General features: G+C 49.1%; 1 protein-coding gene across 1 annotated transcript in view; it reads left to right on the top strand.

Annotated features, from left to right (window-relative positions):
- The window catches only part of LOC138286979 (zinc finger protein 850-like), a 444405-nt gene that overhangs the window by 126575 nt on the left and 295891 nt on the right, over positions 1-21939 (top strand). Inside the window, exon 4 of the mRNA XM_069227343.1 lies at positions 10867-10914. Within this exon, the coding sequence (XP_069083444.1) occupies positions 10867-10914 (48 nt within the window). The remainder of the gene's footprint in view (positions 1-10866; positions 10915-21939) is intronic.

Genomic DNA, 21939 nt, shown 5'->3' with positions numbered 1-21939 from the left:
GTAGCGCTCAATTAGTCTATCAGTTTATGGGTGGTAAACTGATGTTCTGATCTGCCAGATTCCCAATATTTGACAAACTTCTGACATTAAGTGGGGCATGAAGGGGGTCCCCTGATCCGTAAGTATCTCTTTGGGAAACCCTACTCGAGAAAATAATTCTTCCATAGCCTGGGCTATCGTTTTTGTGGTCATACTAGCAATGGGAATGGCCTCAGGATATGTAGTGGCATAATCTACCAAAACCAGTAAGTATTGGTGTCCTTTTACCGATGGAGTTAATGGGCCTACTAAATCCATACCGACTCGTGTGAATGGCACTTCTATTATGGGAAGAGGTTGGAGTGGAACCTTATATTCGTTGGAGGGATTAATGAGTTGGCATTTGGGACAGGCCTGGCAATGCTTTCTAATACCCCCATATACCCCAGGCCAATAAAATCTTTTTGTTATGGACTCCTCTGTTTTTTCTCGACCGAGGTGTCCCTCGCCTTTATCACCATGCGCAAAGTGCAGTACTTGATCTCAAAATATCTGTGGGACCACAAACTGTGCATTTTTGTTATTGGAGTTCAGACAGAGTCTATACAGTAAATCGTTGTTAAGTTGAAAAGTAGGACCTACCGATTGATTCTCAGGAGTAAGAGCTATCTGCCAGGCATTTCTCAGGGTTGGGTCTTCTCTTTGAGATTTTCGAAACTGACTGGCAATAGATAGGACGTTCTTCAGGGAAGCAGCAGGAGCGGATTTCATCGAGTATAATCTATTATTCTCCCTCTTTTGTGATTTTGTGAGTTTTGTCCGTGGATGGGTCTCCTCTATGATAGCAGATACGAATGGTGCTTCCTTCCACCAGTTTTCCGTAGGATTCTGTTGTTTTAACCTATCTAGTAGATCTGGGAAGGCTTCATAGTCCGTCCCGATGATAAGATCCTCACCTAAATTAGGTATTACCCCTTTGGATATATACTCTTTTTGACCTCTCCATTTAATTGCTATAGTAGCAACTGGATATAGTTTCTGGTCTCCGTGGACGCTAGTAATTAATACTTGTATACCCCTTTTCCACTGTCCGGGCTGTACGTGTGCTTTGTTTACTACTCTTTGATTACATCCAGAGTCTATGAGTATGAGCCTTTTTTCATTATTGACTAACATTGGGGGTGGTATATTTTGTTTTGCCTGACCCTGCCCATAAAATCCATCCTCTTGCTAGTCCTATTTCTATGGGTTCTTTTGGTTCTCTCTTAAGGGCACAATGCCGAGCTATGTGGCCCCATTCAGCACAATGGAAGCATTGGGGCCCCATATTAAACCACTGGGTTTTTCCAAGCTAGGGCCTACGGTCGGTTTTACAAGAAGCAGTTTAGGAATAGAACTCCGACTGGAGGGAGGGATAGTCTTGGGGTTAGAGCTCCGAAACTCAGGGGCTCAATGGAAGACGCATGCTAAATCAATAGCAATAGTATTATTGAGATTTGGATGTTGCCGGATCCAGTTTCTTGTGGAGGGAGGAAGCGCATCCAAATATTGTTCTAACACTACGGTATGAAACATAGGCCCTCATTACAACCCTTGCGGTCGGTGTTAAAGCGGCGGTAATACCGCCAAGAGGCCGGAGAAAAAAAAATGGGATCACGGCCATGACGGAAACCGCCAACATAGACAGCCACTTTAACACTCCAACCGCCACGGCGGTAGAAACAAACACCACGGCGGTAACCGCCAACAGACAGGCGGAAGACAAAGTACCGCCCACTGTATTTCAAGCCGCCTAGCCGCCACTTTTTTCGGGATGGAACCAACGCAATCAAAAGCACAGCGGAAACAGTACACAGAAGGGAAAACACTCACCTCTCGACACCCAATGAGGAACCAGGACGTCATGGAGCCCGAACTACAGGTGTTACCAATGTTGGTGTATCTTCTCATCTACCAGGAGTACGAACTGCGGCGGCGACGACCACGGTAAGTACTGCACCGACAATACAGGGGAGGGGGGAAGAGAGTGACATACACACGCAACACGCAATACCCCCACCCTCACCCACAACAACATACACACAAATACATGCAGCAGCATTACATATACACCCCGTCACCCCCTGGAAGAAAGCAAGGACAAAAGGAAATGATTGTAACGATTGTAATCATGAAAAATCAGATAGTCAAAAATCAAAATTCAGTATATACAAATATGTACACCAACTACACAAGTCCGGATAGTGTACCAATCATTGTCCGTGGACCACTGGGCCCAAAAAGCATGGGCGAAGCCCACACTAGATACCTGACTGGAAACGGAGAGAACACTGCTGGGGCATCAGACCGAAAATATACAGGCACCTCAGGGGAGGGGGATGGGGGACACCTCAGCCAGATGAATGCACGACAGCACTGCTGCACGAGGGGGCTCCATGCCTGTTGCTTTATCCTGGGGAGTGCAAAGCCACAGTCTCTCAAGTCTCTCCAGTGGGTGGTTTGCCCACTGCTTTATCCTGGGGAGTGCAAAGCTACAGTCTCTCAAGTCTCTCCAGTGGGTGGTTTGCCCACTGCTTTATCCTGGGGAGTGCAAAGCCACAGTCTCTCAAGTCTCTCAAGTGGGTGGGTTGCCCACTGATTGGTCCTGGGGAGTGCAAAGCCACAGTCTCTCAAGTGGATGTCATTCTCCACTGGTTCTGGAGGGGGCATGGTGCCCAGAGTGCTTCATCCTGCCAAGGACTGAGGTAGTGGATGTCATTCTGCACTGATTCTGGAGGGGGCCTGGTGCCCAGAGTGCTTCATCCTGCCAAGGACTGAGGTAGTGGATGTCATTCTCCACTGGTTCTGGAGGGGGCCTGGTGCCCAGAGTGCTTATCCTGCCAAGGACTGAGGTAGTGGATGTCATTCTCCACTGGTTCTGGAGGGGGCCTGGTGCCCAGAGTGCTCCACGTGCAGTGTGGCCGGCACAATTCCCTCACCTGGGTGTGTGTGCCACGAGATTGCCGAGGTACAGGTAGCATGATACGCCAGGGAGGCAGTGACATACCCCACACTGCTGCGGCTTTGCCTTCCACCTGCAGGTGCAAACAGTGATGGAAGTCATGCCTCATGGAAGCTGCCCAGGGTCCAGGAACTCTCCTCCAGCCTCGGATGACTGACCACTGGGGATGGTAGCCATGTCAGCAGTGGTGCCACTGTCTGAGCACGCCGTGGGGCTGGTGGCGGTGCTTGTGGCGGTGTCTGTGGCGGCGGTGCTTGCGGCGGTGTCTGTGGCAGCGGTGCTGCATGGGTCAGCACCTGCTGAGGGACACAACAGGACGTCTCCTGCTGCCTCGGATGGCTGCCCACTGGGGAAGAGGCTGGGGACTGTTTCTGAGGCTGTAGACGTACCGGTGGCTGTGCAGGTGGCGGTTGTGGTGGCGGGGCAGCTAGCGGTGTTCGCCGCCGTACAGGTTGGTGTGGTCTTGGACAGAAGGTATGACACTGGTCCCTCAGTCAGTGCCACCATGCCCTCTCCTGACCTGCTCTTCTGCTTTTGGCCCTGCCCCACCTTTGATGGTGCCGCAGTTGTCTTGCCACTATCCCCTTTTGTTTTTGCTGAGCCCTTGGTGACTGGTAGTTTCGGCTTCTCCCTCTGGGATATGGGCACCTTTTTCGCCTTGGCAGGTGGCGGAATGTCCTTGCCCTCGCTCCTAGCCCTGATGGGTGGCGCACTCGATGACCCCACAGTTGCTGGCACCACTTTGCCTGGGGATTTGGTGGCTGAGGTGCTGGGCTGGGACCTCGAAAGCCTGGCCCTAGGGGAAGGACGGGGGGGGGGAGAGGTAGGGAACAGGTCAATGTTCACCAGGAAAAGTTTTTTAGACACACTGGGACAGGAAGATGGAGGGGGTTTGGGAGTGGAGGAAGAGGTAGTGGTTGTAGGAGGTGTACATCTGCTGAATTTGGGTGAAGGTGCATGGGCCGGAGGCTGTTGTGAGGTGGATGGCTGTTGGGTGGGTATGTGCCTGCGTTTGTGTACTTTGGGAGGAGGGCTCACAGACACACTGGGAGAGGTCACAGGGGATGTGTGAATGGTAGTGGGGGTGGTGATTGCACGTGAGCAGTGTGTGGTGATGGGCGTGCTGGTGATGGAGATAGTAGCTGAGGATGTATTGCATGCAGGTGTGAGTGGAAATGAGACAGGTAGGGAGGAGGAGGACGTGGAGGAGGGGGACACAGTGAAGGCTGTGGATGTTGCTGTGTCTGCATGGGGATGGTGCTTGTGTGAGTGCCTGTGGGATATGTGGTGCTTATGTTTGCCTGAGCCACTCTTGTGTGTTGATGTGTGTGCATGCTGATCTGATGGTGTGCTTGGGATAGGCTGAGGTACAGGGGATTGGGTCTGGGTGTAGGAAGTTGGAGGGGGAGGCTGGACACAGGGACAATGGCTGTCATCAGTGCTGAGGCCAGAGCCTGAAATGCTCTCTGTTGGGCCGCCTGCCCAGAATGAATGCTCTCCAGGTATGCATTTGTTTGTTGCAAATACCTCTCAACACCCTGGATGGCATTCAAAATGGTAGATTGCCCAACAGTGAGGGATCTCAGGAGGTCAATAGCCTCCTCACTGAGGGCAGCAGGGCTGACTGGGACAGGGCCTGAGGTGCCTGGGGCGAAGGAGATGCCCACCCTCCTGGGTGAGCGGGCACGGGACACACGCTGAGGGGCTGCTGGGAGGGCGGTGCTGGTAGGGGGGTGGCGGCTGTACCTGTTGATGCGGTGGGCACAGAGGTGCCTGCCACCGCAAGGGAGCTCCCATCAGAGGAGTCGCTGTCACTGGTGTCTGCTCCTGTCTCCGCCGTGGAGCTCCCCTCGCCCTCCGTCCCACTGGTGGCTTCAGACTCTGTTAGTTCACCCTCCAGGGCCAAGTGGGTTGCAGCTCCCTCCTGCTCCGGTGCCAATGCTCCTCCGCCTGATGATGCTATTGCACACAAGAACAGGGAGACCACAAAAAGGGGTGGGGAGAAGACAGAAGAAAAACATGTTCAGTGCATGCAACACCACTACTGTTGGCGGACACAACACACACGGAGCATTCCTCTGCACTACGCCATGCACTAACAGTTCCTAGAAAATTCACCTGACCATGTGGTACGAGGCCTAAGCCCAATTGCTGCACACCTGGAAGTCACAGGAGCCTGACTAGGTGTAGATGGCTCTTACCACTAGTGGGGTTGGGGTGCCACATAACCTGCCTCACAGGGGACCTTGCCTACCAAGTTCGCCCTGGCCTAGGGGAGACCACTTCCCACCTCCCCCACCCAGACACCTCGTAATGCGTGCAGAGTCAGCTGAATGAGAGTATACTCACCCCCTTGTGCCCTCAAGCGCCCATCTAACTCCGGATACGCCACCGCCAGGATCCGGGACATCAGGGGGGTCATGGTGCGACGGGCACTCCTTCCACGTTTGGAGGCCATCCCCAGCTGGGCCTCCGCCGTCTTCTTGCTCCAGCGGTGCAGGTCCTCCCATCTTTTACGGCAGTGGGTGCTCCTTCTGTGGTAGACCCTGAGGGTCCGGACGTCCTTGGCGATGGCACACCAAATACCCTTCTTCTGGTGGGCGCTGACCTAGAGGAATGGTACAGGGGGAAAGGAAATTACTCACCCGTCCGGACCGTCATACTCATTGCCCACCAGTTCCCACCTATGCCCTGACACCCATACACTCACCATCCGCACATGCAGGCTTCTGCACCCCCACCCATGGATCTTCCATCCACACCACTCAAAGCAGGCATTGCCTATGCAGCATGCTTACAATGTACTCACCTGTTTGTCTGGAGGACCGTACAGTTGCGTGTACTGGGGGAGGACCCCATCCACTAGTTTCTCCAACTCCTCCGAAGTGAAAACAGGGGCCCTTTCCCCAGACACTGTAGCCATCGTCACTTCCAGACACAGGTCACAGCAGCACTTTCAGTGTAGGTCCTCTCCTGTTGAAGGTCAGGTATGAAGTCAGTGAACAGACAGAAAAGGGCAGTCACCGCCGGCGTACATCATCATGGGCTCCTGAGACCCATAGGGCCCAATGTTAAACAATGCAGAATTGGGCAGCGGTATTCGACCGCCCTCCGCAACAGTGTACAACGCCAACGCAGTTACCTCATATCCCCTTGTCCCACCTTACAGGTCAGGCAGCCGCCATTTCAGGGGGCCACATGGAATGGATAAAAACTGTGTCACACCTATCTGGGCCAGGAATACAGACAGATAGTGGCACATTGCGGATTAATAACGTTTCTGCAAATAACACATTGTTCTACCTCAGTGTTGGATGACTCTCTGCTCGCTGTTCTCCTCCATAGGGCACGTTTGCTGGGGCAGGTGATGAGATGGCGGCATACTCCGGTGTACAGACTGCTGGTGGACCTGTCGACAATGGAAGAGAGACACATCATAATCACATACAGACTTGATTGTGCAACAATCCTGGAACTGTGTGCCCAGTTGGAGCCCGACCTGATGTCAGCTATCCGCCATCCCACAGGGATACCCCCTCTAGTGCAGGTCCTGTCTGTACTCCATTTCCTGGCCAGCGGGTCTTTTCAAACAACAGTGGCCATGGCATCAGGGATGTCCCAGCCAATGTTCTATAACGTGTTGTCCAAAGTGTTGTCTGCCCTGCTGAAACACTTGCGCAGCTACATCATTTTCCCTCAGGTGGAGGATTTGCCCACAATGAAAGGTGACTTCTATGCCCTGGGACATATCCCCAACATCATTGGTGCCATTGATGGTACACATGTGGCATTTGTCCCCCCTGCATGAATGAACAGGTGTACAGAAACCGGAAAAGCTACCATTCAATGAATGTGCAGATGGTGTGTTTGGCAGACCAGTACATCTCCCATGTGAATGCCAAGTATCCTGGCTCTGTGCATGACGCTTACATTTTGAGAAATAGCAGCATCCCTTATGTGATGGGGCAACTCCTGAGGCACTGTGTGTGGCTAATAGGTGAGGCCAAGGTCCCAATACAGTTGACATAGGTGTCTGGGGTCGTCCCGAGGGGTTAGTATGTGTCTAACAGTTGTCCCTCGACATTTGCAGGTGACTCTGGTTTCCCCAACCTGTCATGGCTACTGACCCCAGTGAGGAATCCCAGGACAAGGGCAGATGAACGCTACAATGAGGCACATGGGCGAACTAGGAGGATAATAGAACGCACCTTCGGCCTCCTGAAGGCCAGATTCCGCTGCCTCCATCTGACAGGTGGTTCCCTATACTACTCACCGAAGAAGGTGTGCCAGATAATCGTGGCCTGCTGTATGCTGCACAACCTGGCTTTGCGACGCCAGGTGCTTTTTCTGCAGGAGGATGGGCCAGATGGTGGTCTTGTGGCAGCTGTAGAGCCTGTGGACAGTGAAGAAGAGAAGGGTGAAGAAGAGGATATCGACAACCGAAACAACATCATCATGCAATACTTTCAGTGAGACACAGGGAAGAAGATGTCACTGCTTCCCACATCTCATACTATTGTTGGAGCTAGCATAAGTCTGTCATTTTCACTCAGTGTATGGACCCTGACTTGTCACTTTGACTTTCCATTTCACAGATCTGGGTCCCACTTTGTGCCCTCTGCTATGTTTACTCCTGGCCTACAGCTGTGTTACATTGGTATGTGAACAAGTAAATTGACATTGATATATTCCATAGATATTGCAATTACACATTTGTGAAAGCACAGACTGACTCCAGATTGTTTTGTGATTGAAGTGTGTTTATTCCTATGCAAATAAGTGGAGGGGGTTGTAAATTGGGCTGGGGTGATGGTGGAGGTATGTCCATGGCAGAGTTCAGTCTATTTGTTTCACAGGTGCATTGACCAAAGGGGCATATGAAGTGGAGCAATGGCAGTTTAAGGTTGGACAGGGTGACATAGTGGGAGAGAAGGGTGACATTCAGGGGGGTCTTATTTCCTGGCGGGGGTCTTGGCAATGTTCTCTGTCTTGTTCCTGGATCTCAGGGACCGTTTACGTGGTGGTTCTCCATCTGCAGGGGGTGGGGTGCTGGTCTCCTGTTGTTCCTGTGGCGGTGCCTCCTGTCCACTAGCGCCGGCAGAGGGGGAGGGCTGTTCATCATCCAGGCTAGTGTCAGGGGCCCGTTGATGTGCCACTGTGTCCCTCCTGGTATTGAGAAGGTCTGCCAGCACCCCTGCTATGATGACCAGGGTGGTGTTGATGGACTTCAAGTCCTCCCTGATCCCCAGGTAGTGTTCCTCCTGCAGCCGCTGGATCTCCTGAAACTTGGCCAGTACCGTGCCCATGGTCTCCTGGGAATGGTGGTAATCTCCCATGATGTTGGAGAGTGCCTCGTGGAGAGTGGGTTCCCTGTGCCTGTTCACCCCCTGTCGCACAGCAGTACTCCCAGCTTCCCTGTTATCCTGTGCCTCTGTCCCCTGAACCGTGTGCCCACTGCCCCCAGGTCCCTGATCTGTGTTAGTGGGGTTGCCTGGGTTCCCTGTAGTGGTGGACACACTGCTGATTGACGTGTCTTGGGGGCAGAGGGATGGGCCTGCTGGGTGGGTGCTGTGCTGGTGTTTCCTGAGGGGGGAGGCTCTGTGTTGGTTTGTGACTGTGTCAGGGGAACTGACTGTCCCGAGGTCCCTGATGGGCCGGGCTGGTCATCTTGATCCAGGCGTGCAGAGCTGCTGTCATCACTGTGGGTCTCTTCTGTGGGGGGACTGGATATGTCTGGCACCTCCTGTCCGGTGACGTTGGGTATGGGTCCTGTTGGGGTATAAATGCATACTTATTGTATGTGTGTGTGCCATCTTGTGCAATGGGTGAGTGACCCTCTACTCCTGTGCTTGCATTATTGGCTTGGTCCTTGTGTGATTGGTGATTTTGGGGCATGGGTGAGTCTCTGTACTGGACATGCTTTGGTGATGGGTGTCCATGCATTGGTGTGACATGCAGGGCTTGGTTTTGGGATGTGTGGGTTGTGTTAGTAGGGTATCATTGGGTTGTTGGGGTGATGGATGTGAGGGTAAGGGTGGCGGTATGTGTTGGCATGCAGGTGGGGTGTAGGGGATAAAGTAGTAAAAATATGTCTTACCAGAGTCCAGTCCTCCTGCTACTCCTGCGAGGCCCTCAGGATGCATAATTGCCAAGACTTGCTCCTCCTATGTTGTTAGTTGTGGGGGAGGAGGTGGGGGTCCACCGCCAGTCCTCTGTACAGCAATCTGGTGTCTGGATACCACGGAACGCACCTTCCCCCGTAGGTTGTTCCACCTCTTCCTGATGTCATCCCGTGTTCTTGGATGCTGTCCCACTGCATTAACCCTGTCGACAATTCTGTGCCATAGCTCCACCTTCCTTGCAATGGATGTCTGCTGCACCTGTGATCCGAATAGCTGTGGCTCTACCCGGACGATTTCCTCCACCATGACCCTGAGCTCCTCCTCAGAGAACCTGGGGTGTCTTTGAGGTGCCATGATGTGGTGTGGGTGATGTGTGAGGTGGTGTCTTTTGTGATGTGTGAAGGGATGTGTTGGTGTGTGTTCTTTGAGGTGCGTGGATGTTGTGTAAGTGATGGTGTTGTGTGTCTGTGGATGCTGGTGTTGTTTTAGGTAGTCTCTCTCTCTGGCCTTCTTTCAAACTTTTGGTAGTAAGGGTTTGTGGGTGATGTGGGTGTGTGCTTTATATTGGATTGGGTGTGGTGTGTGTATGTGTATCAGGTGTGTGTATTTGGAATTCTCCAATGTGGTTGTGTTTTGTAAATGTGTGTGTATTTTGAGCGGGGCGGTGTGTACTGCCAATGGAATACCGCGGTTGAAAGACTGCTGCGTTGATTCGTGGGTCTTGATAGTGTGGGCGTATTCCTGTTGGCGTGGCGGTGTTGGTTTTAGTATCGCCAGTTTATCACTGACCTTTGGTGTGGCGGACTTGTGTGGGTGTCTGTATTGTGGCGGATTCCGAGCTGTGGGTCGTAATACCTGTAGGGGAATTCCGCGGCCGCAGCGGTATGTTGGTGGTCTTCTGCACAGGCGGAAAGCGGGATTTACCGCTAGGGTTGTAATGAGGGCCATAGTGTCCTTGGATGTTTCCGTGGGATTTAACCATTTTCCCACGGTGTATTATACTCTATAATACAGTGTGCGAGGATTCTCCTGGGGTCCCACTTGGTTTGTCGGAACCTAACCCGATAGCTCTCTTGATCTAACCCAATTCTCTCCAGGATGGCTTTCTTGATCTCGGCATAGGGTGTCACACCACCCGGATTGACCGCCTGGTAGGCTGCTTGTAAGGTTCCCGTAAGGAGAGGTGCAATGTATTGTCCCCACTTCTCTGCTGGCCAGTTAGTGGAGCTAGCAACCCGTTCGAAATTGTAAAGGAGTCTGGATCTTCGTTTTATTGGTACTTTTGCAGTACACTACTGGGGACATTGGGATGTAATTTACTGCTGGCTATGGTATCAGTCAATTTCCCCAGAGCCATCTCATGAACCAGTTGGTTAGTGGCGATGATTGTCGCCTGACTATTCAAGGCCGTCTGTAGGACCTCCCTCGCTACCTTAGCTTCTCGGAGTTGCTCTTCCCATATGAGCTGCAGTTGCCTCTGCCCTTCCGCTAACTGGCCAATCATGTCGGCCAATGATGGTTTGTCCTCCATTACCTAACTCTGCTTTGGTTGAGGATACCAGGACAGAGATCCCACTTCTGACACCACTGTAGTAGAGTGTCAGTAATAGAGGTACACGTGTGTCTTTGATATAGTAATTTATTAAGGTAAATAGGAGTTTGACAGTCTCCTAATTCTTTTATCTTTGGTCTGTCTTGGTTCTTCGTCTTTCCTTTCTCCTTTTATCTTCACGGTTTTCTCTCTTTTGTTCTTCTTTTATCCAGGGGCCGAATCAGGAGGAGCATGCAAAGAAAGAAGAACACAGAAGGTTGGTATGTATGTTCTCCTTTGTTTTACTTTCCTTCTTTCCTCTCTCTGTCTCTAATTCTTTCTTTCTCTCTCTTTGTGGTTTTTTTTCTTTTCTTTTCTTGTGCTATTGTTTACGCTTTCCTCTCTGTTCCAATCTATCTTGTAGCTGTCCTTGATTTCCTGCTTCACTTCTTTTCTCTTTATCTCCTCTTTGTATTTTGCTTTTCTCTCTGTCTTAGTTTTAGTTTCCTTTTTTTTCTTGAGCTGTGTTTCTTTTGATCTTGTTCTATTGCCTGAGCTTGATTTTCTACTGTCCCAAAAAGGTCATAATAAGAAGAAAAAAAACCAACAAACGAAAAAATGACGTGTATATATATATATATATATATATACGCAATGTCAGAAATAGCATAACCTGCTTTCCTTTTCTCTCTTGTTCCTTTTATCTCTATCTAAACACCATCTAACAAAATTAATAAAGAAAGAGGAAACCAACCAAGCTTTGTCTGCATAAAACTCAATTCACCTTGAGGTTATGTCACCCCTTTTCTTTGTACCTGTTGAAAAAAAATACAGACAGGAATACAAAATAAAATTTTAGATAAACGTCCCTTCTCGCGTTCCCCCCCGTTTTTCCCATACCTGGTTAGGCCACGCTCTTCCTACAGCGTGGCGGACTTCAGCGTCTTGCTGCCTCCTGGTCGTCACCTCCGAGGCTTGGCTGCTGTTGCCTTTCCCTCCTCCAGCGTCGGGGTCGGCTCTTTGGACGTCTTCTGCTCCTGTGGCGGCGGCGGCGTCTTCTGTCGTTCCTCTTCTCCAGGGGCTTTAAAAGGCCCCTCACCATCCAGCGTCTCGGCGTTCCTCAGCGCCCGGCATAAAACATCCGGGTCGGGGAAGGAGGCACCGGAAGTACCCCCGGGCCGCGGGCGAGTGTTGCGTCTACAAAGAACGCCCTGCCACAATCCTTAACCACTCTAACTCTAGTAACACTTGCCTGCTCCACTACAACAAGGCTACCTATCACAGACTGGTGAAACTGAGCAAAAGTAATCTTTGAATCTGAAGAACAATCCTTGAATACAACAAAAGCATTGAAGGTTGCTAAATGAAACAAATGGACAGCAAGCGCATAATACCAGATGTATGAGTTATGAACAGCAGTGTTATGCTCCACCCTCTGATGTACTCTATCTACATCACCCATGTGGTTATTGTAGTCTAAAATGCACACAGGTTTGCACACTTAGGCAACCTGACCCAAACAGTCACAGGTACTTTCATCATGAATGGTTGTCAGTATGTGGGATCTATCCTGTCTGAAAATTTCACAGCTAGAAGTTCATCACTGTGCAAGGCACTGCACTGTCCCCTCTGAAGCTTTTTACAAACAAGCTCTTTAGGATGAACTCCACGGTTAGAGCAGATTTTGTAACAGGCAACAGTGTCCACTTTGAACAATTCTGTAAATAATTGCACACCAATGTAGATCTATATATAAACGGTGACCTTTGTTAAAAAGTATTTTACCAAGTTGCCACACACTTTTCCTCACTGACAAACGTGGACAGACAACCAGGGGAGTCAACAGAACAATCCCAACCAGTATACACCCTAAAATTATAGACATATCCAGTACTAATCTCAGACAGCAGATACATCTTAATTCCATAACGTGCCCTCGTGCTAGGAATCTATTGCCTAAAAAACAGACAGTCCTTGAATAGGACTAAAGACTCATCCACAGCTATTTATTTCCCTGAAACACAGATCTCTGAAAAGCGGCCTACAAAATGATCAAGGACACACCAAATCTTGAAGAGATGGTCACAATCAGGGTGATCATATGGCAATGCTGAGCCGTGGCTATACCAGCATTGAAGCTGTCTCCTCGCTGGAACTTACTTCCAAATTCCCTATATTTGGCGCCTTAATATACTGTCCACCGGCATATGCAGGTGCCTGGTTTACTGGCTAACTTTATTCTTAAATCTGCTAATTTCACTCTTTTAGGAGATTTGAATATCCATCTAGAGGAAAGTCTCTGTACCCTTGGCCAGACCTTGATTGAGGACCTTAGAGCCCTGAACCTGAATCTTATTAATCCCACTCCAACTCATAAAGCAGGCCACCTCCTGGATATGATCTTTTTGAATGTGAACATTTGTGCTACTGTTCCCACTGTGGTACTACTGTGGTTGGATCACCAAAAAAAACAACAAAAAAAACATTAAAATTAAAATTGGAGTTTATAAAGTGCATCTACTCACCGTAAGGGTCTCAGGGCATTGGGAGGCGTTTGTCCTCTGAGCTTCAGTTGAAGAGCCAGGTCTTTACGGTCCTTTCTGAATTGAGGTAGCGATGGTGACTGCCAGAGCTGCCAGGGTGTTCTAGCTCTTTGCCACAAGGTAGGCAAAGGATCATCCACCAGCCGGGGTCTTTCATATGCTGGGTACGGTGGCCAGTGCTTGTTGAGCGGAGTGGAGAGGTCTGGCGTGGGAGCAGAAGGTGAGGTGGTGGTTGAGGTAGGCGGGCCCTAGGTCATAGAGCACCTTGTATGCATGGACGAGCACCCTGCTGTGCCTTTCTCTGCCTGGACCTATCTAGCTTCATGTAGAGAGAAGGACAGACCAAGGCCTGGTCGAGGCTGAACAACCCAGCTCTCAACCACCAACTGTGGAGTACGATGCCCAACTTAGCTCAGGTGGCCAAGCTTGATCAGCCTAGGATAGACGCCTCACTGCAGAACTCACTGGACATTGTTCTGCCTTCTAAAATTACCCATTCAGCTATAACTCATTCTCCTGCCATAGTTTACTGAGGCAGTTTGTGATGAGAAAACCAGAAGTAAGAGTTTAGAGAGAGCTTGTAGGTGCACGTATGATGAAGACATTAAACATAAATACAAAAGGGCACTGAAAATTCACCTCAGCTCAAAATTGTCTGAAAACACTTTTTAGGGTAGTGCAACTCTCTGACCCTAATAATGTTGCATCCTCCCCTATAGTGTTCCAGTGTCAGTGCGAAGAAGTGGCACTTTTCATGCATGTCATGTCTCAGCCTTGCATTAGCTTGCTGCCCTCTATTGCTGAGGCCCCTGTTCCCCAGCCACAACTTTCACCTATTCATTTAATGCCCCAGTCACTCAGAAACGTAACACATGGGACATGATGGAACTATCATTATTCTGATCATTGGCACAATCCATAAGATCGGGCTCCCCTACAGATCCTCTTCCCCCAGCGAAGGTCAAAACCCTGGACCCTGATATTTTGAGGCTTCTGGCATGACTCCTGAATTCTTTCTTCCAGGCAGGGTGCATTCCTCAACCATTGATTCCACCCCTCCTTGAAGAAAATCAACCTGGATCCTTCTAACTGATCTAATTACAGAACAATCTCCATTCTTCCCGTTACGGCCAAAATAATGGGTAAACCACTTTGCGGCTCCACCCCTCACAGTCAGGGTTCAAATCATGTCAAAGTATTGAATCCACCCTTCTAGCAGTCACAGAACACCTTGGGTGGCTCCTGGATGATGGCGAGATGGCAGCGCTGACTTTATTAGATCTCAGCACTGCTTTCGATACAGTGTCATACGTAAGGCTGTTGGAGAGACTGGCCATCCCAGGTCTACAAGGTGCGACCTTATCCTGGATCTTTCTTGAGTGACCAAACTTATCAGGTCTCTTCAGCGAATGTCTCCTCCAAACGACATGCCCATACCGCAGGGATTCCCCAAGGTTCAGCCTTAAGTCCAGACTTATTCAATATCTATGTCCACCCTCTGGCTGATCAAGTTGAAAGCTTCGGTCTGAACTTATTTTCCTATGCGGATGACACACAAATCATCTTCTCTCTGTCATCTGCTTAGGACCATAATTTGGAGGCCCTGAATTCCTGTTTGAATTGGGTTGCCTCATGGATGAACACAAACTCTCTGAAACTTAACAGAGAAAAGACTGAGGTACTGGTGCTGGGAAAGAATCCATCCCTGTGGGGCCCACCGCACTTTGCCTCTTGCTCTTCCATCTCCAGCCCAAAAGGTAAAGAACTTTGGCTTCCTGATGGACGAAAAGCTCTACATGAAGATTCAGGTTGCAAAGGTTGCTGCTATCTGTTTTGCCATCCTGAAATGGCTGCAGAAAATCCTTTGGAGTCTTCCATTTTCAATCCAAAAGATAATCAATCAGGCACTCATCCTATCTACATTGGACTACGGTAATGTCCTCTATTTGGGAGTTGATAAAGCCTCTATAAGAAGGCTGCTAGTGGTCCAAAACTCGGCGGCGAGGCTGCTCTACAGACTCCCAAAAAGTGCATCAGCCTTCTCTCTTCTGCGGGAGTAGTACTTGCTTAAGGTGGAGAAACATCCAATTTAAAGCCCTGTGCTTCGTGCACAGAGCTACCTCCACAGAATGGTGAGACCCTATCAACTGGCTCATGCTCTAAGTTTCAGTGATCTCTCGCTATGCACACTTCAGAGAATTAAACAGACTCATATTTAAGACCGGTCCTTTGCCTACCAGTGCCCTAAACTCTGGAACGACCTTTCGCAAACATTGAGAAGCTGCACCTTACTGACTACTTTTGACGATCTGGATGTTTTGCGTTCGTAGGCTCTGGATGCACCGTATCCATCTCCAAAGCGCTGGCAAACACTGTGTGGGTAGCTGTCGCACTAAACAAGCTCTAATAATTGCATTGCAGCAAGTCCACCACCTGTACCGCCAGGGAGGTAGGACCACCTGGCCGAAGGTTGACCACCTTCGACCCGGCGGTCCATCTAATACCGCCTGCAGTATTTTGAGTATCCTTAGCGCCACTTCTCTTATTGGCTTATTGGGGAATCTTCATGTCCCAGCAAAAGAAGTGCAAAACAGGCACTATCCCCTGGCAAAGGAAAATCTGAACACAATATAACAGCCAAAAAGGGTTATAAAAGCAAAAGGATTGACCAAGAGTTGTAGAACTTGAATAGACAGAAATGTACCCCAATTGTTAATTCTAAAAATAAAGATAACTTATGAAAAAATTCAGATTAGAAGGTCCCCAACCTTGAATGTAAAATTTGCATGGACTCGGCCTAATGATCTCCCTGAAAACAATATCTTCATAATATCATGCAGGCAGTTATTTCTATATAACATTACTGTAAGTGCTGCTGGTTACTTAATATTAGACATTGCAGATGCTACATACATGACAACATTTGGAACAGTAGTAGTGGCCCAGACACTCCTTAATTAAATCACTTTAAACTCGTACTGCTGTTTGGTCGTGTTGGTTTGGTAGGTCTTCCATCCAGAGACCTCGCATCATATCTCACTTGCTATAGCAGACACTCTGTTATAGTCTAGGGGTGGGCGAAGAATTCCGCTCTGCCGATGGAGTTTTGCCCACTCAGCGCAGAGTTCCAAAAAACTCAGCAAAGTGGTGCAGAGTGGAGTTTTTTATGTTCAGCTGCTCGCCAACGAGCAAGAGAAATCCAGCCCTATACCACCTCCCGGTGAGATTTCTGAATGCGAGGGTGGGTGGTCACAGTAGGTCACTACCGCTCATGTTGAGAAAGCTGCTGCTTGCATTGAGGAAGCTGCCGCTCAAGTAGAAAAATCTACTTGAGCGGCAGAAAGCACCAGGGCCCTTTGAGCTTAGAATACAAACCGAAAACACAACCATCCTTGTGTTGTTATTAAATGATTTGCCGCAGAATACAGTGACATTCAGATGTAGGTGGCTGATGCATAACATGTGCTGTTGTTTTTATTTACACTTGCTCCACACCAATATTCCACTCTATTTAAACAACATACCTAGTTCACTCTGATGTTAAAACACATTACCTGCCAAAAATTGTGCTTGTGTTTAAAAGATTACCACTCATTTTAGAAGTGTTGAGTTTCCATGTTACCAGGCAGAAACATTCTTATGTGCGTAAAAAATGGCAACTGCTGTGGTTATTTAACTACTTGGATATGTTATGTAATGTCCTACAATAACTATGAATGTGCGGATAGGAATCAAATTCAAAATAAAAATTAATCTTAACACAAAATTTTTCACAATGATTGATAGGGAAGGTCTCATTTAAACTGTAAGAAAATAACAATTATGAGGATCACTTGTTGCTCGAATGAGAATTTAAAAGTATATAAGTAATTTAGGGCCAGATGTATCGAGAATCCGGTTTGCATTACTTAAATTGTGAATTTTAAGAAATCGCTATTTAAGAAATGCAAAATGGGATGTAACAAAATTGTGAGTCGTTAACTGCGATTTCTTAAAATTCACTAACGCAAATTGTGATTAGCAAGTACCGAACCGCAAAAAAATAGCGATTCGGTATTTGAAAATCGCAAATTGCAAAAACAGCACCCTGGAACAACCAGGAAGTGAGTCAGCCCATGCTGTTTCCAGGAGCCACACCTACAACAGCAGGCAGAGAGACACAGCCCAGCACCAGGGAGCCAGCTTTGTGAGCCTGCCAGGAGCAAACTGCAACATGGCCAAAGATGGGAAGGAGAAGGACAAGGGAGACAGGAAGCGCAAGCTCAAATTCAGTGAGCAGGAATTGGAGGTGCTCACTGAGGAGGTTGTCAGGAACCATGACAAACTGTTTGGGAAGAACTCACTACAGGTCCCTGAAAGTGAGAAAAGGAAACTGTGGCTGGAAATCCAGACAGAAATATGCGCAGTGGGTGTTGCGCAGCGCTCTTTTGGGGAGATACGCAAGAGATGGTATGACCTGCGTTCCCGTGCCAAAGAAAGGGTAGCCAGCAGACTAAAGGAGGCAAGGAGCACCAGAGGAGGACCACCCACCCAGACACCGTCTACACCACTGGAGGACATGGTGGAGTCCACACTGCTCCCTGAAGCTGTCAGTAGGGTCACTGACATTGACACCTCAGGCACACCCAGCACCAGCAAAGGTAAGGCCAGTAATGATGTGTATCCCCATATGTACAAATTCGCCTTAGAAAATAGCTATTACTGTGATGCATTGTAATAAGTAGTCCATGCCACATCTTACATATGATGCAACAATGCCTTATGGAAGTGATAGTCCACAACCCTAAACTGCAAATACCACATATATAGCAAGTAAGTGTACAGCCACACGTAGGAACAACACACACAACTCACTGTAATATGATGTAAGTGTACAATTATTACTATTGTGCAACATTTTGTCATAAATAAAAAAATGGCATGCTGCCCATTGTCTTTGCTGATGTCTCTGGCCCTGCTGCAGCGTAATGTGGAAATGTGGGGGATGTCGAAACACAGGCACAGTCCGACTCAAACACCAGTGAGTCTTTCAGTATTGCACCAACTAGACGCAGGGCAAGGGTGTTACCTCTCCCAGAGTATAACCTGGACTCAGATGAAATGCCGGATGAAGTCCCCACAACACCCCCAGAGGACAGATCAACAGGAAGACAGTATTCCCTGCCCCAGCGTCAGTCAACTCAACTCAGGAGGCATCACGAAGCAGGCAGACAGTGCACAGATGAAGGAGAGGGCCCATCAATCTTTGGTGGCCTTGAAGCATCCATGTTGAAAGTGCAGCACCTGCAATGCAAACACATGAGTTTAATGCACAGGCAGTTGGTGTCAATCAATCAGAACATGGGGGCAATGCACAGGCAGTTGGGGTCAATCGATCAGAACATAGGGACAATGCACAGGCAGTTTGAGTCACACAATGACAATATGGGAGTACTGCACAAGCAGTTTGAGTATCTGAATGAGGGACCGCAAAAAGCAGCAGAAAACACAAAGGAGTTGACAAACACCAATAGGGAACTCTGCACTGAGATTAAGCAGGAGCGTGTCAGCCACCGCAGGCACCATCACCAATTAATGGGAAGGTTCAATGTGTTCTGCAGATCCGTCAATCGCCTCGCTAGTTCAACTGCCTTGCTATCATGCCGTGCTGTGGCCGTACAGGTGGAGATGGCACATTGCAGTCGGGACTTTGCACAGGGATTGGTGCAAATAACCAACGATCTGGATGCAAAGCAGACAGCATGCAGTGCTCCAACCAGCGAACAGGGTGTTGGGGATAGTGAGGAGTCCTCTAGCCTCAGCAGTCTTACAGTCCCGTGATGGATCCTAGGCGTCGCAGTGCCAGACACAGTACTGCCAGTGACCCCGCTACAAGAGGTGCCAGCGAGGGCACAGAGCACTCAAGTGGAGTGCGTGGACGTAGGAAGTGATGTTGAGGGCTACAAGGGACTACCTTAACATGTAGCAGTACAGTGATACTATGATGCTAACAGTGTGACACTGTTAATGGTTCATGTCTGCCTATAGTGCATAGCTATGTCCTATTGACACATATGTTACCAGAAGCCAAGGTAATAAAGATGCTAACTACACAAATACATATTATTGAAGTGGTGTTGTCATTACTTACATCAGAAATGGTTGCGCGTGATGTCAGTACGTCTTTGCCTGCCCTCTGCTGCACTGCTCCTGTCTGCTGGTTGAAGGGGTGGTAAGGGATCATCATCCTTATATGAGTCCAGCTCCGTGATTTCCACTGGTATGCCCCTGGTGGTTGCTATTTTGTGCAAGACAGCACATGTGGCTGCGATTTAGCATGTCGTCTCTGGGCTGTACTGTAGTGCACCTCCACTCTTTTTTTTGATAAAGACATTTTTATTGGTTTTGCAAAAAATAAGGCGAAATACATACATGTAATTGGGTGCCAAAGTGCACCAAACAATGGTCAATCCCTAGTCTCAGACAATACACTGTGTGTGAAGATTATGCATCTCTCCGTAAAGTATCCTATGCTTGTTACCACCCTTTAAAGGGGGGAGGGGGAAGCCCGTTTATGTTCTTTCTGGTGCTGGGCCAGTCGACAATGCAGGGAGGTTGAGTGTAGTGGCATCCCATTTCCCCCAAACCTTATCATATTTATTCGGGCACCCTCTGGCCTCGTAAACGAGTTTTTCACGTTGAGCACACCAATCCACTCCTCTTTTCCATTTAGTCAAAGCTGGTGCGTTTTGGGCTTTCCAGTCCGTCATTATGTCTCTTTTGGTCACTAAGCATGCCACCCCCAGAAAGGTCCGTTCCGCTCTCCTCAGTCCAGTGTCACCCATGATCCCCAATAGGAGCAGCATTGGCGTCAACTCGATGTCAGATTGTAAGGCCGTTGAGATCTCCATGATAACAGCCCCCCAGTAAGCTTTAATAATTGGGCAGGACCATACCATGTGGAAAAAGTCAGCGTCTGGGTCCCCACATCGTGGACAGTCAGCTGCGTCACGGAGACCTGCCCTGAACAACCTGACGGGTGTTAGGTAAGCAGTATGGAGATAGTAAGTCTGTATTAGACGGAGACGAGTCGTCATCGTTAAAGTGTGTGGAGCTGCCAATGCTTCGTTCCAGTCTACCTCTTCCATAGGACCCACCCACCCTTCCCATCTCTGACGGAGTCCCTCCATGGCAGCACCAGTGGTGGCAACCAATGAGCGATATATCTGGGAGACACCTCCTCTACCTAGGCTCCCCATCAGGGCTTTCGCCTCCATAGGGCTATATTCAGGTATGTTATCCCCTGTCCGGATTTCTGTCAGCAAGGCGTGGCGGATCTGGAGATACTTATGGAATTGCGTCTTATTTAGTGAGAACATTTTCTGGAGGTCTTCAAAAGAGCGCATATGTGAGCCATCCCATCGCCTAGTGTAGAAATACCAATGTTGTCCCACTTCTGGAATCCCTCCAATCTCGCTATCTCTCTTAAGTGTATTCCCTGCCATAGTGGAGTCTGATGGGTGAGGCGTCCCCACCACCCTGTCACCTTTTGGGCCGTCCGCCAACCCCGCAGTACCACTCCGGTCACCTCCGGGGTCCCACGCGAGATCGGGCCTCCATACAGAGCATCAAAGATCTTTGGATAACTCATGGTCTGAAGTTCTAATCGATACGCCGGATCTGTCCATCCACCCCCTACCCAATCATTTATCACTAGTATTTGCGTTGCTAGGTGGTAGTAATGGATGTTGGACATTCCCAATCCCCCCTCAGAAACGTCCCTCTGGCATGTTTTAAGCGCCAATCGAGGACGGGAGCCATTCCATAAAAATTGGCGTGCCTGTGAGTCCATTTCCCTGAACCATCTCATGGGGATAGGGTAAGGGAAGTTCTGGAGGAGGTAAAGAAGTCTGGGGAGAACCATCATCTTGTAAAGAGCGATTCTCCCATACAAGTTAAGGGGGAGGTCACTCCAACGTTGGAGGTCATTTTTTATTCTTTTGGTTAATGGTGTGATGTTAAGCTCCCATGTTAGTTCAGGGAGCAAGGAGACATGCACGCCCAGGTATTTAAAACTATTTCTTCGTATTGGAATGTTTTGCTGCCAGTCTATGTAGTCTCGAGATTGATGGAGAGGGACCAGCAAGGACTTACTAGGGTTCAGGGTCAGTCCTGAGGCATCCGAGAAGAGATCTAGAATTTGTAGAATGCGGGGGCCACTTTTGGCTGGGTTTGAGATGTACAGCAGGACGTCATCCGCGTACAGTGCCACGCGGTCCTCTTGGCAGACGGGCCAGGACCAGCCCTCTATCAGCGGATCTTCCCTTAACATTTTCGCCAGAGGCTCTATTGTTAATGCAAAAAGCAAGGGGGATAATGGACATCCCTGCCTGGTGCCACGGCCGATAGGGAATGGGTCTGAGATTACTCTGTTTACTTGGACATGTGCTGTGGGATTAGAATAAAGTAGCTTCACCAATCCTCGGAATCTGGGCCCAAGGCCGTTGCTTTGTAGGACATTTTCGAGGTAAGACCAGTCTACCGTGTCAAAGGCTTTCTCGAAGTCGAGTAGAAGCAAAGCCAGAGGGGCTCGAGACAGGGTCTTTTGATGCGCCAACGCTAGGTGTAATCTCCTAATACAGTGTCTAGTGCTACGGGCAGGCATAAAGCCACATTGAACAGGATGCACCAGTGTGGGTATGGCGTCTCTTAGTCTTGAGGCGAGGATTGAGGCTAGGACCTTGACTTCAGTGTTCAGGAGTGAAATGGGTCGGTATGCCGAGC

The sequence above is a fragment of the Pleurodeles waltl genome, chromosome 4_1, assembly GCF_031143425.1.
Source record: "Pleurodeles waltl isolate 20211129_DDA chromosome 4_1, aPleWal1.hap1.20221129, whole genome shotgun sequence".
In the NCBI taxonomy this organism is placed as follows: Eukaryota; Metazoa; Chordata; class Amphibia; order Caudata; family Salamandridae; genus Pleurodeles; species Pleurodeles waltl.
This window is presented reverse-complemented; position numbering and strand designations above follow the sequence as displayed.